General features: G+C 44.3%; 1 protein-coding gene across 2 annotated transcripts in view; it reads right to left on the bottom strand.

The window, feature by feature from the left end:
• Nucleotides 1-18,163, bottom strand: part of fndc3ba (fibronectin type III domain containing 3Ba) — a 99,038-nt gene that overhangs the window by 56,914 nt on the left and 23,961 nt on the right. For both annotated transcript variants that reach the window (XM_061083261.1, XM_061083262.1), the window contains exons 2-3: nt 15,841-15,986; nt 12,764-12,839 (exon numbers count right to left, since the gene is read on the bottom strand). In XM_061083261.1, the coding sequence (XP_060939244.1) occupies nt 12,764-12,839; nt 15,841-15,957 (193 nt within the window). In that variant the 5' untranslated portion in view covers nt 15,958-15,986. The remainder of the gene's footprint in view (nt 1-12,763; nt 12,840-15,840; nt 15,987-18,163) is intronic.

The raw sequence follows: 18,163 nt of genomic DNA, 5'->3' as shown, positions 1-18,163 counted from the left end.
ACAGACACACACAAATCGTTGCATATCCTATCAAAGCCCCGTGGAGGCTGCTGTCTGATCTAGATGAGTATTTGTATTCATGCACGTGTGTGTGTGTGTGTGTGTGTGTGTGTGTGTGTGCACGCATCTGTGCATGTACGTGTGTCTGGGTCAGGCATGACGTGGCGCTGCCTGGAAGTTATGTAAGCATCAGCAGGGTAATGTTATCTGTCCTCGGAGCTCCAGGAGCAAGACACTCCCACGACAGCTTCCTCTACTGCCCGGCCAACACACACACACACACACAGACACAAAGACACACACACACACACACACACACACAGGAGAGGGCATGGCCTTTTGTCATACCTAAAAACTGAAACAAATCTCCATAGATCGTTTCGCCATCTGATACAGCCATTAAAAGCTTTGGGAGAAAAAAAAAAAAAGGAAGCCGAGGAAATATAAAGGGAGGAACAGCATGTGAACGTGGAGCATGATGGGAAATGTAGTTAAAAAAAGAGATGCGGGGGGGGGGGAAGAGAAAGATTCTGCTGGAGCAGGAAATGTGGGAGACGTGTTTAAAATAGCACAGTGTACTTATACACTTCCTAGATTGGTGTGAAACATGTGATGCTACACACACACACACACACACAAACACACGCGCTCACACTCACACACACACACACACACAAGCCCTCTGGTCCATCTCCGGTGAGTCAAGTCTAGCGGACATATTTGCCGTGGGCAGGGTGAGGTCCAGTGATGGAGGAGGAAGTCATGACTTCCTGCGCTGCCTTGCTCTCGGCAACGACACTGACAGTCTGCAGAGTGACGCTGGAACTACAGCATGCGTGCAGACACACACACACACACACACACACACACACACACACGCAGCTGACATACACATGTGCATCAAGAAACATGCGTCTGATCCCGACTGCGTGTTCCAGGCTACAGTCTGTAATTTGAGCTGACTGCTGGAATGTAAATCACAGCATAGAGAGTTGCTATGCTTGAACATTGGGTCCTACTGTACGTGTGTGTGTGTGTGTGTGTGTGTGTGTGTGTGTGTGTGTGTGTGTATGTGTGTGTGTGTGTGTGTGTGTGTGTTTGTGTGTGTGTGTGTAAGCACATTCCTCAGGACGAGCGTGCCCCTCAGCTCAAAGCTGTAGAACAGTTTCGTAAGAGAACAAGGAGAAAGTTACGGCAGCTGATGAAACTCTCGGCACCACGATGACTTCATCAGCATCTGACATCAGTGTGTTAAGAACAAACCACAGTATAGAGCTCGTGAAACCAGCGTCATATTTAACAAGCCCACTGGCTCAAACTTTAAAATAATAAGACATTTACATCCACGGTGGAGAAAGGGTTTACACCCCTACTGGTGCTAAAGTAACCCATCCAAGCCAAGGGGGTCTGATGGCAGGGGGGGTTTGTACTGATTGCAAAAGACAGAGGGTGGCAAACATGGCTGATCCCAGTGGGAGGTGGGCTGCCGGGGGATTCCCTGCACAGTCTGTGTGGAACTTTCTGACTCAGAAGAAAGTGAGAGGTCAGAACAGATGAAGCGCTGTAGGAGGCGGCAGGGAGCTGAAAGAGCCTCCTGTTGGCTCGGGTTGAGAAGGGAGGAGACAAGCTGGAGGTCTGGAGGAGGAGGAGAGGAGCAGTGAGGCGACCTCCACCGAAGACTCAACCAACCAGAGGGGGGTCACTCGGGGTAAACTCCGGAGAGTTGGATGCACAGTTTACCCACAGTTTGCTTTTTTCACACATGCACAAAGCAGCAGGGGGGTTCTCTGCACATCTCAAGTTATTTAAATTGACATTAATTATACTGTTGGCAGCTAGTAAGAAATGTGTCACGAGGAAATGGTTAAAAGTGGACCCTCCCACCATTGATGAATGGATTGAAATTGTGTATGAGATTTATGTTATGGAAAAGATCTCTTTTTCCCTCAAGGTCGAGAAAGACATTTTTTATACGACCTGGACCAAATGGACTGAGTATGTTAAACCAGTTAGATCTGATTTTATTTGAATATACTTGTGTTTTGTGTGATCCTCCTTTTTTCTTTTTGATGTGAAGTGCGCTCCCCGGTTGTGTTCTCTTTACCTCTGTTATTGTTCCTAAATGGAGTAGTTTAGGTCCATAAAACAAAAAACCCAGAAAGGCAGTATGAACAAAATCAGCTGTATTTAATGTATGTGATGGAAATGTTCCTTTCTAAATAAAAAGAGAATTAAAAAAAAAAAAAAAATTGACTTTAATTTATCCAGTATGGTCCTTATGAGCCCAAGTATGGGAGACAAGGGGAGAAAAGGGGAGAAGTGTCCAGAACGGCAGCTGGGCTTCAAACTCAGTAGCAACAGAGCAGTGAAAAAACAGCCGAGCTTGAGTAAATCAAGCGCTCCTCTCCTATTCTGAGATTATCACAACGATTCAACTCCACATGAAGATACACCCAGCGTACGAGAAGAAGTTGAGACGTAATAAGTCATCAGTTTGGTGAAAATGGATTCCACTAAATGACCAAATCCTCAGTCAAGGGTTAAATTTCTTAGGATATGCAGTTACCGAGTACATCTTATCCACTGTGTAAACGGCCCTTAAGCCTACAAGCCCTGATCTGTTTAGTGTTCAGCCCGGGTGTGTCGGCCCCGTGGACCTCCACCCAGACCTCGCTCTGCTTCGCCCCCCCCACACCGGCCCAGAGGATGGCTGCCGTCAGCCGACCTACTTCTGCTGCTGGGTACGCTCCAGAGGAGAGCAACGTAACGTCTGGAGGGACAGCGGGCCCAGCCACGCTTTGTTCTCAGGATCTTAACATAACACACACACACACACACATGCACACACACCTACAAATGGACACAGATGTATGTGGCTCACACAGACCAAGACAAACATGTCAAAACAGCAGAGTGACCCAGATAAACACCTGTGCTTAAACTCTTTACATGTCATGCTGACACACACAAACACACACACAAACAAACACACACACACTTGCCTTGTAGAACAAACTGACATTTGAATAGTTTACAGAAATCACGGTCACCTCAGCACAAACGACATTCAACAAATCAGGAGAAACACACAATAATGCAAGAGCAAATCATAACAACCCCGAACACACACACACACACACAAGGTATTTCCCCGTATTATCACACAATGCTATTCTTGGGCTTGTAGATAAAACTGTTGTGGAATCGGTATCCATGCGACACACAATGCAACTTCACTTCTCCTGTTTTCCATTCACCAACACAAACCCTCTCGTGCATGTGCACACGGGCAAAAACTTTTTCTTGACATGCGTGTGCAAGCATGCACGTGCACATTGTGAACATACACAATCCAGACACTGATGACTCATTGTAACCATTCCCTAATCATCTCGACATGTCTAAAAGGAGAGGGAGTGAGAAAAGAGAGAGAGAGAGAGAGAGAGAGAGAGCAATGAAGTGCAACAGCTGTCTGTGTGTAAACAGACCCAGAGTCTCATAATCATTTCCTGCTCTCCCTCCCTTGCTCCCTTGCTCCCTTCTCCTTCACTCCCTTCCTCGACTCCTCAGGACAAAACAGATTCTCAAACCTTGACTCGCTACAGGACCTTTAGTCATTTTACTCATTTTTTCCCCATCTGCACCGAACTCGCTACATTTGTACCCAGATGTGATCCTCTGCTCCCCCTCTCCTCTCCTCCTCTCCTGTCCCGTCCGCCCCTCCTTTTCCTCCGTCTATCTCTCCACATGTTAATGTGGGGCATTCCTGGTGTATGAGTCACAGTCTGAACAGCACCGAGTTTGTGTCCTCCACAAAGAGCAGAGAAAGTGTGTGGGAGATAGAGAGGAGACGAAGAAGAGAGGAGAGGAGAGGAAGAGGAAGAGGAAGAGAGGAGAGGAAGAGGAAGAGGAAGAAAGGAGAGGAGAGGAGAGGAAGAGGAGAGGAAGAGGAGAGGAAAGAAAATTTGTGTGAATCTCATTGGAAAGAAAGAAACAAGGCAAGACTGGAAGTCCAAGATTAGCAGGGACTTTCCCCCCACTCCAATGAATTCCACAGTTTGTGTTTTTGCATTTGTATGAGAGAGAGACTGTGTGTGTGTGTGTGTGTGTGTGTGTGTGTGTGTGTGTGTGTGTGTGTGTGTGTGTGTGTGTGTGTGTGTGTGTGTGTGTGTGTGTGTGTGCGTCCAATGGCTGAGTGATCAGACAAAGCACTGAAATAAAGATCTTGTGGAGATTGTGTGCATATGCGATAAGGAGAGAAATATCCAAAGGTATTTCGGTCCGGTTAACTTCTTCTGTTTTAGATCAAACTCGTTTCTTCGTCGACTTCCTCCCGACCACGACCCGCACATTAACCATCACACACTTCCTCCCACCCAATCAGATCAGAGGATAAGAATCTTGCCGTTACCCAATCAGTCACTGTTGCAGGAAATTCAGTCACAGTCTCCCCTTGTGTTCCCGAGTGGCGGCAGAACATAGTGATGTTGACCTCTGACCTTGCTCATAGACAACATCATCACTAAATCATGTTATGCTATTAGAAGTTTTTGTGAAATGTAGTCGTACTTTGACCTTGACCGTTGATGTTTGACAAACAAACACTTCATCACTTCATCCTTGAGTCCAAATTTAAAGACATTTCTTCTAGGACATTTTCTGAGATATTCTCAGGGATACGACAGAGGCTGAAGAAGTTTAAAGCCTCAAGCTACAGCTGTCGTCTGAACTCACAATATAAAAAACAAATGTTTGACCTATGCAGCTGTGCAGGAGGAACCATTTGCATGACTCCTTTATAAGTACCACTCTTCTGTGATGTATCCCATCACCACTTGCAGCTACAACAGCCTCATGTGATCAATAAGGCTTCATCAAATCTAAGTGAATCTAATCGAGCAGCAGCGTGACCGACATGTGGAGGAGATTCAAGATATTAAACCGGCCCTCGAGTGGAACGATGGAGTTTAATTTCATTAAAAATTGGGAGGCAAGGCAAATCATGACAACTGAAGTTGGAGTTATGGAGAGGCTGAAACGGGAAAAAGAAGAAATGACATGATAGAACCACAGAGGGAAGCAGGGGAGGAAGTGAAAAGAGAAGGAATAGGGGGAGAGAATGAGGGTGGAGGGAGAGAAAAGTGCTCCAGCTGTACCCTGAGCTTCAGCGGAGCCAAGAATTTCATCCCCTGGAAAAGCTCTCCTTCTTTCTCGCTCTGGAAAATTCTGAGAGCTCTCTCTCCAGTGCACAGCTGCCGCTCACACACTCACTCGCTCGCTCACTTCCACTTTCACACACTCATACACACTTAGACAGACACGGTATTCTCCGGAGTTTTTCCCACTCGTCCTTAAAACCATTCCCACCCCTTTGCTGCCAGGAGTGGGCCAGTCCCGACAGCGGGTCTGCAGCTGGCAGGACGGACCAAGTCAGCAGCGAAGGGGTGGTTGGGGTCATCGCGCAGAGGAAGTGGCCTCGCCCGGAATGCATGGCAGCAGACACGACCAGACATGCAGCGTCTGATTCTCTTCACTCTCACTCCTATCCCTCTTCTTCTTCTTCTTTTCTTACTGCCTCCTATTCCTTTATTTATCATCCTTTATTCTGTCATTTTATATTCACCCATTTTCTCGCTCCCTCCCTCCTCTGCTACTTCTGCCTGCTCATGCCCTACTGGGTGAGGGCATTGAGTTTATAAGTCAGCACTGGGCAGGGCATACAACAACAATCAACTCTCTCTCTCTCTCTGCAACACACACACACACACAGACACACACTTAAGTCAGGCTCTTAACTACCTTGTGCCAAATGAACCAAGCCAGTCCTCCTTGTCCTTTTGTTCCTCACAAAGAACATTTGAGTGGAAAAAACTCGAAATAGAAAAAGCCAGGTATGCCACACACACACACACACATGCACACACACACAATCTGTGCCCAGAGGGACCACATTCCATTACACACACCACCTGGAGTGAGAGACCGTTCCCATGGTGACCTGTTTCCCCAAATCCAAAGGGACGCAACACAAACTAAAGACACACAATGTCACTCAAAAATACATCCAGATTTACAGTTGGCCCGAGGGCACGAAAACCTGCAGGTAAATGCTCTTCCTCTGCTTGGCTGTCAATCTAATGCCACCCCCCACACACACAGACAGACACACACAGCAGGATTTCTCTTTTAATGCGATCCCTCCCTCCACCCATCCCATTACCACTTTTTCAGCACAATATGAGGCATATTCCATAAAGACTGACTCAGCAGTCGTCAAACTTGAAGCAGTTTAAAACAGAGAGAATTCGACAGTGGTGAGTTGAAAGGAGCAGACTGAGGCTTCACTGTCTGAGCTCGGAGACGTGCAGCAGCAGAACCTTCTCATGCGAGTGTAAAATAATAGTTTTCCATATTACAACTTTAATAGCATCAGTTTCCTCTGCACAATTATGTACACGCTGTCTGTATTTTTATTTAATATTAATACTTCCACATGTTGTTTACCTCATTCTGACTATCTGCCGCGGTAACGACTGAATTTCCCCCGGTTCAGAAAGTTCATCTTAGCTTATCTTAGCTTATCGGGAAAGTAAATATGGTGTTTGGTTTGTCTATATACATATACAGATACAGAAATAGGACAGATTTTCAGTTTCACCAGTTTTACCTTCATACTAACTTGAGATATTTTACATTTTGGGAGGAGGGGGTTATTTCACAGTAAACTAAAAGAAGGTTGCCTGACAAAATGAGAAATCTGAATTTATATTTCAGATCAAGATTTCTACTTTTAACGACAGTTTTTATTTTATATCACAAAGCTGATAACGGGACAAATGTTGCATTTTGATAAGATAAACTTCAGCGATGCAAATGTGAACCTCATTAAGTCTGGAGAGGCCACATGAGAAACAACTGACATCCATTTAAAAAACTGCATGCACAACACATTCAATTGGTTTTATTATGCCCCGTGGCTACAAATACAAGTTCCACCACAATAACAGCACAATCCTTAATTTTTTGGAAAGACACACACCCACACACGCGCACAAACCAAGTCTGTGTACGTGCTTTTTCGCACATTTGGCACCAGGGCTCAAAATGCACTTCCATGTAATTTTACAAAGAGATGGATAATTACACATTATCCTCAAGTATGTTGCACACAGTTCGTTTTCAATGCGCACACAGAGACACTGTAAATCATTTCTGCTGACAGCCCCGCGGAAATACAGACATCAACCAACCTTTTTCCCCATCGCACTGCAATTTTCATTTCACTGTGATTGCCTCACTGTCCCAAACGGGGGAGATTTAAAATCCCAGGGCACGTTTGAGAGAAGCTCCTGAAAACAAGCGCCTCTGGCTACAAGCAGCGACGGGACCATCCGACGCAGTTCTCCAAATTAAACCCTACTGAGAGAAGCGTACTGGTGCCTTCTCCTCCTGCTTGTTTAGAGCCATCTGGCCGGGTGTAAACACACGCTGCGAGACTTTCCACCATATTCCTCTCAACCGGCTATTTCCATTTACATCAAAGAGCTCAGGGTATAGAAGTGCACACTCCAGCAGGAGGCTGGTGAGAGAGAAGCTCAGCGAAGTGATGCCGGGAAACCAGCGAGGGGAAACATTAGCATCGTCCATCCAGCTGAGACCAGGAGGGGGACAGAGTGAGACAAAGGAAGAGAGACACACAAATAGACGGGTAGGAGCCGGGAGAAATACTTAAAAGGGGGAAGAAAAACACACAGTGAATCCCAACGATCCTGGTCCACAGTTTCCTTTTCTCACTAAGTTCAAACCACCTCGAAAGCTTGGAGGAGACGTGAGGTTGAGATGCAAGCAGGGGCCTCATCTGAATTCACAATAATCATACAATCACCATTTCGTTTTCACTTATAAATCCATTGTTCAGTATGTTTATAATCTTGCTGACTGATAGTGGCCTATAGACGTTTTGAAGACGAGTTTGTGTGACTGACACACTGCACCATCCCAGAAATCCCAACTTGAACAGGCCGTGTCAGCCCAATGTGGATGATAGTGATATAAGTGATTTCTGTAAAAACATCAGCCATCATTCAAGCAGACATTCAGCCCACATCCAACTTTGAATTCTTAAATAAGAAAACAGAATTATGTGAAAAAACTGAATTAACTAGACCTGAGCTGTTGGTACTATTTGTCTAATCACGTCAGTAATTTGACAGAAGAAAACTCAGGGTTTTTTATGCCGCTGTACCGAGTTTCCTTGTGTATTTCAAAGAATGGAGGCAGAAATGGAGAGAATCATGCTGGAATTGGAACTGATACATGTTGAGCAATAGTTTTGCTGAAATGACCACAATGAAGAACAGAGAGAGGATGTTGGAAGAGACGATGGGTGTGTCTGTCTGTCTGTCTGTCTGGCCACTGAGAGACATGGGAGCAGGAAATGTGATGCTACCGAGCAGATACATCATAGTTGTTGTGGTCAGCGTCATCTACATATGTAGTTAAATTCAAGGGAGGTGCACATCAGGCTTCAAAATGGGCGATGGAGGGAGGAACAAGGATTCACCATGATTCCTGGCAGAGGTCTTAACTGGCCCAAATAGCCAATTTGTTTTTCTTTCAGACTTCCACATGAGAAGCACTTGTGTATCCTCCTTCTACGCTTCTCTGAGGAGAAATAAGATAAGTGGAAAGTCTTTAATGACAGCTGGCCTGATGGATGTCAGGGCGTACATGGAGATGAGATTGAATTAGAGAATTAGGATGCAGCCACTGAGGGACAGGACAGAGAGGAGCAGTGAGCGAAACACACACACACAACACTGGAAACAAACAAGCACACATCTGCCGGCAAGACACAAAACAGACCTCAACGTGATTCACACTCTGCTCTGTCCAGATGACACACAAGCAAAGAAATGTGTGCACACAGCCGGTGCACTGAGGACACACTGGCAGTGAAAATACAGACTGGGGAGACTGGAGACCAGTGAAATACAGGACGGCATGTCACTGTAGTTCCACAGTAGTACACTAGCTTCTCTCAGAATGAACTGTATCGTGCATGCTAATCAAATAAAGCAATAACTGGTTATTATTATTTATCTAACTAAGTTTAATATTTATCAGAACATTTCATTTTGATTCATTAATGGAATTAAAGTAAAGTTGGCTTTAGAATTACTCTGTTTAGCAATTTTTATTTGAACAAAAAGCAAGATTCCCTCTCATCTTTACACTGTCGCATAAACATCTACAGCGAATGGCGAATCTGGGAATATTAATGATGCTTGTAGATGGAGAATGTTTTGAAATGTAAAACATAAGTGTGGCTGTAGCCTTAAACTCCTTATAAATATGTCTCGAATTGTTTTTTCCAGATCCAGACCAACAGCTTTCCTCCTGTACTCATATGGCACAAATCATAAATCATCTATCTGTGGTATCTCACAGAGAAAAGAATGTTTGTCCAACTCATCCAAGATGTTTCAACGACCTCTTCAACTGCATTTGAAACGATCACTCAAACAACATGAGTCTATCATAAAGCCACAGACAGGCAGAAAAAAAAAAATCAAAGCTCTTGGACGCAAAAAGATCCATTTCAGACGAAGCACCTCTATTCAAATATGTCGAGATGTCGTACAAGTGAAGTTGAAACCAGATGTTGTGGCCAATGAAGTGAGGACCTCCGGTGTAGCTGCTACCGAGCAGCTAATCAACGGTTATTAATCTCTGCTGAGACAAGAGAGTTCACCGCAGGAGGGCTCTCGCTGCTGCTGCTGCCACCCGAGTGTGACATCACATCCTGCCTGGCAGGACGCGACTTCCTGCCGTTCACCGCCTGGCCTCATCATCATCCCTCATAAAAAGTCCAACAAAGAGCAAGCAACACAGTAAATCAACACAGCCTTGTAAAACACACACACACACATATTAACACACTGACATTCCAGAGCAGGGTGCTCTAACACACCCACTAGAGTCTTGGGCTTTGATGTGAGTGTGGGAAAGCTCAGGGGAATGGTCTTGGGGGGGGGGTGGGGAGAGAGAAAGGGATAGGGGGCTTGAAGAGGGGGGAGGGGAGAGAGGAGAGGGGAGAGGACGGAGGAGAGTGTACACATGAGAGCAACTCCATGAGAAGTGGGGAGGGTCAGTTGAACCTGACCCCCGGAGCATCGAGAGGTCAGTGTGTTTAAACAGGGGGCAGACAGATTTACACACACACACACACACACACACACACACACACACACACACACACACACACACACACACACACACACACACTGGTTGGCAGACTGATACAGAAAAGGTTCAGATAGAGTTTCAAAGGAACAAATGGCCGAGAGCAAATAAGGTGAAGTTCATCACTGAGAGTAACTGAAAAGTGTTCTGCATCTCAGAGTAGGCAGAAATGACTGGAAACGTAAAAGCTGCTGTTTTAAAAAGGGATTTTATACGAGCCCTGAGGTTTTTGAATTTGTTAAGTATGAAAATATTCTATGCAAACTGTCCAAATAAAAGAACATGATTGAGCCAATGCCATTTAACAGCGCTGCGGCTAATGAGCAGCACTTAACGTTAGTCCAATAAATACAAAACTCCCTTTTCTGCTCCAGGTTCTGCTTTTAAAAAAAAGGTGGAGGCCGACGAATGAGGAGGAAAGGAAAGAAGAGGGAGGGCGGGAGGAAAGGACGCTGAGGAGGAGGAAAAAAAGATGGAGAGAGCAGCGAGCAGAGGAGAAGAGAGGCTGAAGTTTCAAATGAAAGAATCTCTTATGGCTGCTGTATCGACGTCTCCAGACTGGTTGTGCCTTGGCAGAGCATCTGCGAGTGTGTGTGTGTGTGTGTGTGTGTGTGTGTGTGTGTGTGTGTGTGTGTGTGTGTGTGTGTGTGTGTGTGTGTGTGTGTGTCTCTGTGTGTGTGTGTGCACGTCTGCATGCATGCACCGCAGTGCAGCAGCTAAACAGAGGTTACTTTATATAAAAGCTGGTTCCTGGTTGTGCCCTGAGGTCTCTGTAATCTCGCTCTCTGTCCCCCATACGCTTGCACACAAGTGCGCCATGCAAACACACACACACACACACAGACACACACACAGACACACACGCAGGCACACGAGTACACAAGCAGGCGCAAACACGGAGCTCTGAGGTCTCGGTAATCACACCGAGTCTCTGTCTAAAGAGCGACTCAGTTCGCCCTCAAAACACACTGCCACACTCCACCTCTCATTAAACCCACTGACCTCCTCCAGGGAGAGACAGAGGGAGAGAGAGAGAGAGAGAGAGAGAGAGAGAGAGAGAGAGAGAGAGAGAGAGAGAGAGAGAGGGAGAGAGAGAGAGAGAGAGTGTGAGTGTGTGTGTGTGGCCCTCAACATTAATAATATGTGCATTCAAACATGACCCCAGGCCCCCCCGACCACCCTCCCAATTAACTGTCGTCAACCAAAGTAAAAACACACACAAACACACTGGGCCTTCAATGCCAAATTATGCGAGCAGCCACACCAATAAACAGACAACCGCCAGACGCCAGCTACATCAACAGAGTCTTATTGCTAAGCAGCGTCCAGTGGCCCGCTCATCCAATCAGAGTGCACGTTAAACTTTTCTTTAATCTGTCTTTAATCCATCTTTACCCGAGTCATAGCGGCATATCTAAGACCTTCTCTCCGCGACCAAATCTGCAGATCTTTGACTCCGCCCCTCCGACCGTGTGCCATCTCCATCCGGCAGTATCTCTGGTCGCCCATAGGTGTGTCTGGGGCGATCCCTCTGATTTCAGGGGAAAATTGAATTACATGGCGGGTGGAGAAAAGGAGGCGGGCTGTAATTAGTTACAACATAGACTACGGGGAGGTAGCGGCGGTGGGGAGTCAGAGTCTGAGCCAAAACTGCACTCACTCTCTCTCTCTCTCTCTCAAAGAAAACCTTCACTCCGAGGGCAAAGAACGAGCGAGAGAAGAAGGGAGAGACAGACAGACAGACAGAGGCGGAGAGAGAGAGAGAGAGAGAGATTGGAAAGAAAACAAAGGCGCCCTTTCAAAGTCTCTGAGTAACAGCTTACACTGGTGACATCATCAAAGTGGGACGCGATTCCACCAGAGTTGGGGGAATTCCCGTGTAACGGCCACCTCCTTTGGTTAAGTGCCTCTAAGTGGCTTACATTTCCAGCCTTTTCATGTGCTGATATCAGATACAGCCAGAGAGCAAGACACTGACACTATGGGTTCAACTGACATATTGAAAAGATGGAGACTCTGGTGCAAGCTTTCCAAACCTGTTACGACAACTTGAGGCTATTCTGAACTTTCTGCAGGTTCACATTAGTGTAAAAAACTAATTTGCTGGTGATAGTTTGTACAATTTCTGGACGGCAGACATCGTTTAAGACTTCAAACCTGATTCAGAGGTCACGGTATTCACATTATCGTCTTTTTAAAATGTCACAAAGCTGCTCTGTCATCATTTCTCCAATCTCTATAATGCTAAATGAAAACATACATCCTTTTCACCTGTATGTTGTCACATTAAAAAAGCAGCAGGATATTCACGATGTGGGTTTTAGTCGAGTTACAAGTCTCCATCATCAGACTTTGATTCTCAACTGAAATAGAATTGGCTTAAAGCATAAAAACGTCTGAAAGACAGTGGCCCTCGTGTCATGTGTGTCCACATATATGTGCCAGCAGATGATAAATGTGATGAGTAATAATCCCACAGTGAACACGTGTTCGTACGATAGTAAAAGAGATGACTGACCCTGGATGCATTGCAGTGATCCATCCTCTGCCCGGATGGTGAACGTCTCCCCCGGGTTCACCTGCACCAGGATCACCTGTATCAACACACACAGATCACATGGTTAGAAAAGCACGGGTCAGATGAAATCATTCCCGACAGAAACTGTGACGGCTTTAAGGGAAAACAAAACTGTAACACAAACTGACAACTCATCCATCTACAATAATCACAAACCAGGTTGGGTTTTCAATTGTCTTGCAGAGGTGACATAACACACAGATCCCGGAGCAGGAAGGACACATGTGCAGTATAAATGAGGTTTTAAATAAGCTGATAATCAGGTTTCACATACCATGATTTTGCAAAAAGACTTTGTTTTGAACACACTGACTTGCAAAACACCTAAAATCTTACAAAACCAGTACATATGAATATTACACACACATAAAAAGCACAGTTACACACACATAAAAAGCACAGTTACACACACGGGCAGGTGAGCATGAACAGATCAAGCCAAAACATGACACTGTTTTCCTTTGCCAGTGTTTCTGCTGAGCGTGCGTGAAGGGAGTATGCATGCACCTTACCGTCATATTGTCCGCATAGAGATTGTTGAGAGTGTACACGTGGCTGTAGACATGAAACAGGTGACCCTCCATCGCACACACACGCGCACATGTATTCATGCTCACATGCACACACACACACACACGAGCAGCCCTGTCTACGCTCTACAGGTGCGCCGTCGTAAAATCCTCATACTATTCGATTCTCCCGTAGCGCCTGCATGCTCTCCCATCTCAGCCCTAACCTGCTCCGCTCCCTCAGACACACACGCACACACACTCACACACACTTCCTGCTCTGTCTGCGGCAGCGGCTGCTGTTGCTATGGGAACCCCAGCATTGTACAGGGCGACCCATGTTTCCTGAGGACTGAGAAAACCCCTGTATCAGACCTTGTGGGTGGGTGTGATGGATAGGGAATGCACATATGTTGCATGGTTAAAACTAGATCATGTAATTTAATAATGTAATTTAGCTTTACTGCTATGCTTAGATAGCATGGTGGGTCCCTGAAGCTGTAATCATGCAATTAACTAATGATTTGATGCACAAAATGTTAAATATTAAGTTAGAAATAATTATGAACAATAACCTTTGTACCCTTGGAATTCGCCAAAACTGTTTTGGTGTAGATACAGTTAAAAACCTTGTGTCTAAAGTCAAGCTACAAACTTTTATTTCAACATCTTCTTTTTAACTACTTGTCTTCTAGTTGAGGGATCTTATTTATTCAACATTTCCAGGCAGGTCATCAGATCTGTTACTCCTCACAATGGTAATGTAATCCTGTTGTGCCATTTGGCTTTTTAACGCACAATACGTTCACAAACACAGTGACGTTCACAAACCTGACACCAGAGCAGGAGCAGAACCAGATCTGTTCTGTTCCAGAGGTAACACCTTCACTGAAATCTAAATTTGCATTGGAATTTAAAATAATGCAAAACACTAAAATAATAAATAAATCTACATGCATGCAACACTGGTCAGCCGATTGCCAGGCAGCTCACTTTATTTGTTCAAACAGAAATGGGAATAAAAAACACTAAATCTTTACCACTACGTGTTAAACATCAAGGCCAAAGAAGCAGTTAGATTTGAAACCGGACAAGGAGGAGCTAATGCAAAACTGGTGTAAGGAGCTTAATAACATAATGAAGTGGAAAACAATGTAGTCAATAAAAAGATTTAAGTGGAACAGAAAAAGTTACCTTCCACTGGCTACAATGTTAGACCTCAATATTTAGCCAATAAAGGGTTCAATATAATAATGGAACAAAATATGGAACTTATGATTGGCAACATTGTCGCACTTCATCATGTAACTGATGCCGTGTTCCATATTCCAAATGGAACAGAATTGGTAAGTTTGATTAAAATCGTATGTGGGAAACTTTTACAATAGTCGAAACACTTCTTTAGATTCTAACTTCGTCTTAGAAGTGAAAACCAAGAAAGATGTTTCACTTTCTCAAAAAGGTGAATAATAGGATCCCTCAACAAGAAATTAAATTTATTATAGTTAAAGCCAGCTTAGACGTGATGGGAGCCCGTTGTTGTTTTAAGTCAAATTCTCCATCACATTTGATCTAATCTAATGATTGTACAGAGATATGGTGTCGCACACTAACAACCTCATCTATGGATGTGAGGAAGAGACGCAGACAAAACACACACACAAACAGGTGAAGGCAGGTAGATACAGACAGACAGATGGACAGGAAGCAAACACACAGACACAAACACACAAATATGTACTCAGACTCAAGTGCCCACACACACAAACAACTACACACACAAACATGGACTCACACATATGAAGAGTCAAATCTATATAATCAGTGGTCTAGATCTCTGATCCCACACTGAGAACCGGGGTGAAACTGCAGGGTGTTACAATAAAAAGCGCTCCCTAACTGCTGTGTGTTACAGCCAAAACCCTCCCTAACTGTTATGTGTCGCAGCCAAAACACTCCCACTGTTCTGAGCCGTGAGGGGACACTCTGGAGACGATACGTACACATCATCATCCCTCATCTACCGAAAGCACACAGTGTGTAAAAATATCTGCGACGACAGGACTGAACCCGGCTCAAATTAGATGTTTTTAATTACGTTGATCTCTTCCTTTTGCCTGTGCAGAGCTAAGGTGGGGTTCGGTACTTTGAAGGTGATCCCTGCGGCTCTGTGGCGTCTGATAAGATCAGCACAGCACAGATAAGCGCTTGAATCCTTTTCCAAAGTAATTTGAGTTAAGGCCTGGGATCCATCAATGGAGCCAGACGGCCAGATACATGCTGATTAAAGACACGTTTGTGGGACGGAATGAGTCAAGTGTGTGTTTCTGTTTATTCTTGTTCCTGTTACAGAACAAACGCTGAAGAGCACCAGCTCGGCAGCTGCTCATTACCTGGGGCAGCCATGCATGAGGCATGTGACGAAATGACAACAAAGACAAACGAGTGCACGGTTGTTTGTCGTCTATTCTTGTGTGCATATGGGTGTGCGTGTGTGTGTGTATTTACCTGCTGTGAAGCATCCCCGTTAACCATGTGAGGCATGAGAGAGACCTCCCCGTTCAGGTGGGGGGGCGGAGCCAAGTCCAGTGGAATCTGGTCTGTCATCATCATTGTGACGTACATTCATGGAGAAATTCACTGAACTGCCCTACCTGAGAAAGTACAGAGAGAGAGAAGGACAAAAAAGGGACTTAATTATTGCTCGGTCACAAATACAAGTACGCAGAGAAACACATTTCCATTGTGTCATCGGGTGAAGTTCACAGGCATGTCACAAAAAGGACCGGCTGTGGCTTAAGAGTTATAGCTGGGAACCATAAACCAGAGCGTCAGAGGTTTGATTCCCAGCTCCTCCAGTACACATGTGAATGGTATTTGATAAGACTAGAAATAAATATAAACAGTCATCCTAACATGAAAAGTGATAAAAAGCTAAGTTTACAAAACTTTAATTCACAGATAAACATATACACCAACATATGGTTTTATATGTGGATTTTATTGAGAGTACAACTGATTTTTTATTTCATAACATCCAAACTTCTTTGAAAACCTAGTTTGAGATTTTGGGAAACATAAGTCTGTTGGTTCAACGTCTTCAATGTTAATGTGAAGCTGGAGCTAGCAGCCAGTTAGCCTAGCTTAGCTTAGCGGCTGGAAGCAGTGGAAGCAGTTTGATGCTAAACAGTCATCTATAAGTGGGGCCAACTTTTTTTTGTTTTTGTACTTTGGGCCCAAAAGCAAATGATTTCCCTCAAATGTCAACCTATCAGTTTATGTGAACCTTGCATTATACCAAACTACTGATGTGTCACCATCAGTTTATTTCTGCAAGTTCGTCAACGACGAAGCAATTTGCTGCTTCAACGGAGCGTGAAAACCTCATAGTTGAGGAACTTTTATTAAATGTGTCTGTTTCCGACGGGTTTACTGTTTTCATGTGGTTTCAATCCCAACCGGGATCAGCACTTGGATGTAAACCCAGATACATCTAATAACAGAGGTGTACATGAAATGACAGGTAGTTATACATTCTCTATGGAAATACAAAGAACGAGAGAGGGAGACAAAGAACAGCAATCAGAGTAAACCAAGTAAAGAAACGCATACGAATGACGGGAGAGAGGAAACTAAAAGTAGTTAAAAATGTTGTCTGTCCCGGAACAGAGGTTAAGAATTGGAAAAAAATCACTAAGTTAAAATGTGCTGCTGTCAAACTTCAATCAGGAGCAAAATCAGTCTATAGACTTATACATCATAAGTATTATAAGAATAATGTGACATTTATCGGGATGATTATCGATATCAACTGATATATTATAATTTGTGGCCATATTATCCAACTCTAATCCAAATGAGATCAGAAAATCCCAAATATTCATCTGAGAAGGAGATGGGGTATATCTTGGTGCTCAATATGTCAACATGTCACAGATACACTACACATGCATAGTGTTTAAATAATGAGAGAGAAGGACAAGGAAGGAATCTGAAGAGTTCAATTCAACAAACGTGCAAGAACAACAATAGGAGAGATGAAAAGATACAGATAATTGTAAGAAAGAGATGACATACACGTTTTAAACAGATTAACATAAGTGCCTTCCTAGTATGTTGTGTTTTCATCTTAGACTGGCATTGCATCAGTTTGTTAAAAATACAACAAGTCCTATCATGTCAATAATCATGTCAATAAGAAAGTAAAAGAGAATAAAGAGACAGAGACAACACAGGGAAGAGTAGTCCTGTACAATAGTCCTGTAAAATACAGGATGGATTATAGTTATTATCCCGTTTGGAGGATTAATAGAAAATAAATATTGGCTGAGGAAGGTCTCAGTTGGATCAGTGAATGGGGAAAACTGCACCTGCCTGTAGCTTTGTCAATAGAGCACACGGCAGATTAGTATTCTCCATAAGCACGCGAGCTCACAGAGAGGATGGGAAGTCTATGAGGTCTTCTGGGGTCAACTGGGTCTGCGCTCTATGGAGATTAAACCAGAGCTAAATCTGGCTCCGCCTGCTTGTGTAATGACAGCACTAAAACCAAAAAGCACAACCGTAAAAAGAGTAAATAAAAAGAACAGCCACGGGTATTTACCCTCATCGTTTTATCATTCATCCACATCAGCAGTGTAATACACACACTGTCTCCCAGGGGAATACACACATACTGTATATATATATGCAAACCCCAGCCAATTTAACAAACAAACATACATGTATGCACACACACACACACACACACACAGCATCATTGCCAGATTACTGAAGGACGCGGGCATTTTAATTCAACGTGCTGAGTGAAGTCACCGCTAAAGAGCTGCGG

Source organism: Limanda limanda, chromosome 12, assembly GCF_963576545.1.
Source record: "Limanda limanda chromosome 12, fLimLim1.1, whole genome shotgun sequence".
Taxonomy (NCBI): domain Eukaryota; kingdom Metazoa; phylum Chordata; class Actinopteri; order Pleuronectiformes; family Pleuronectidae; genus Limanda; species Limanda limanda.
The sequence above is the reverse complement of the archived record's forward strand: the minus strand, read 5'-3'. Positions and strand labels throughout refer to the sequence as shown.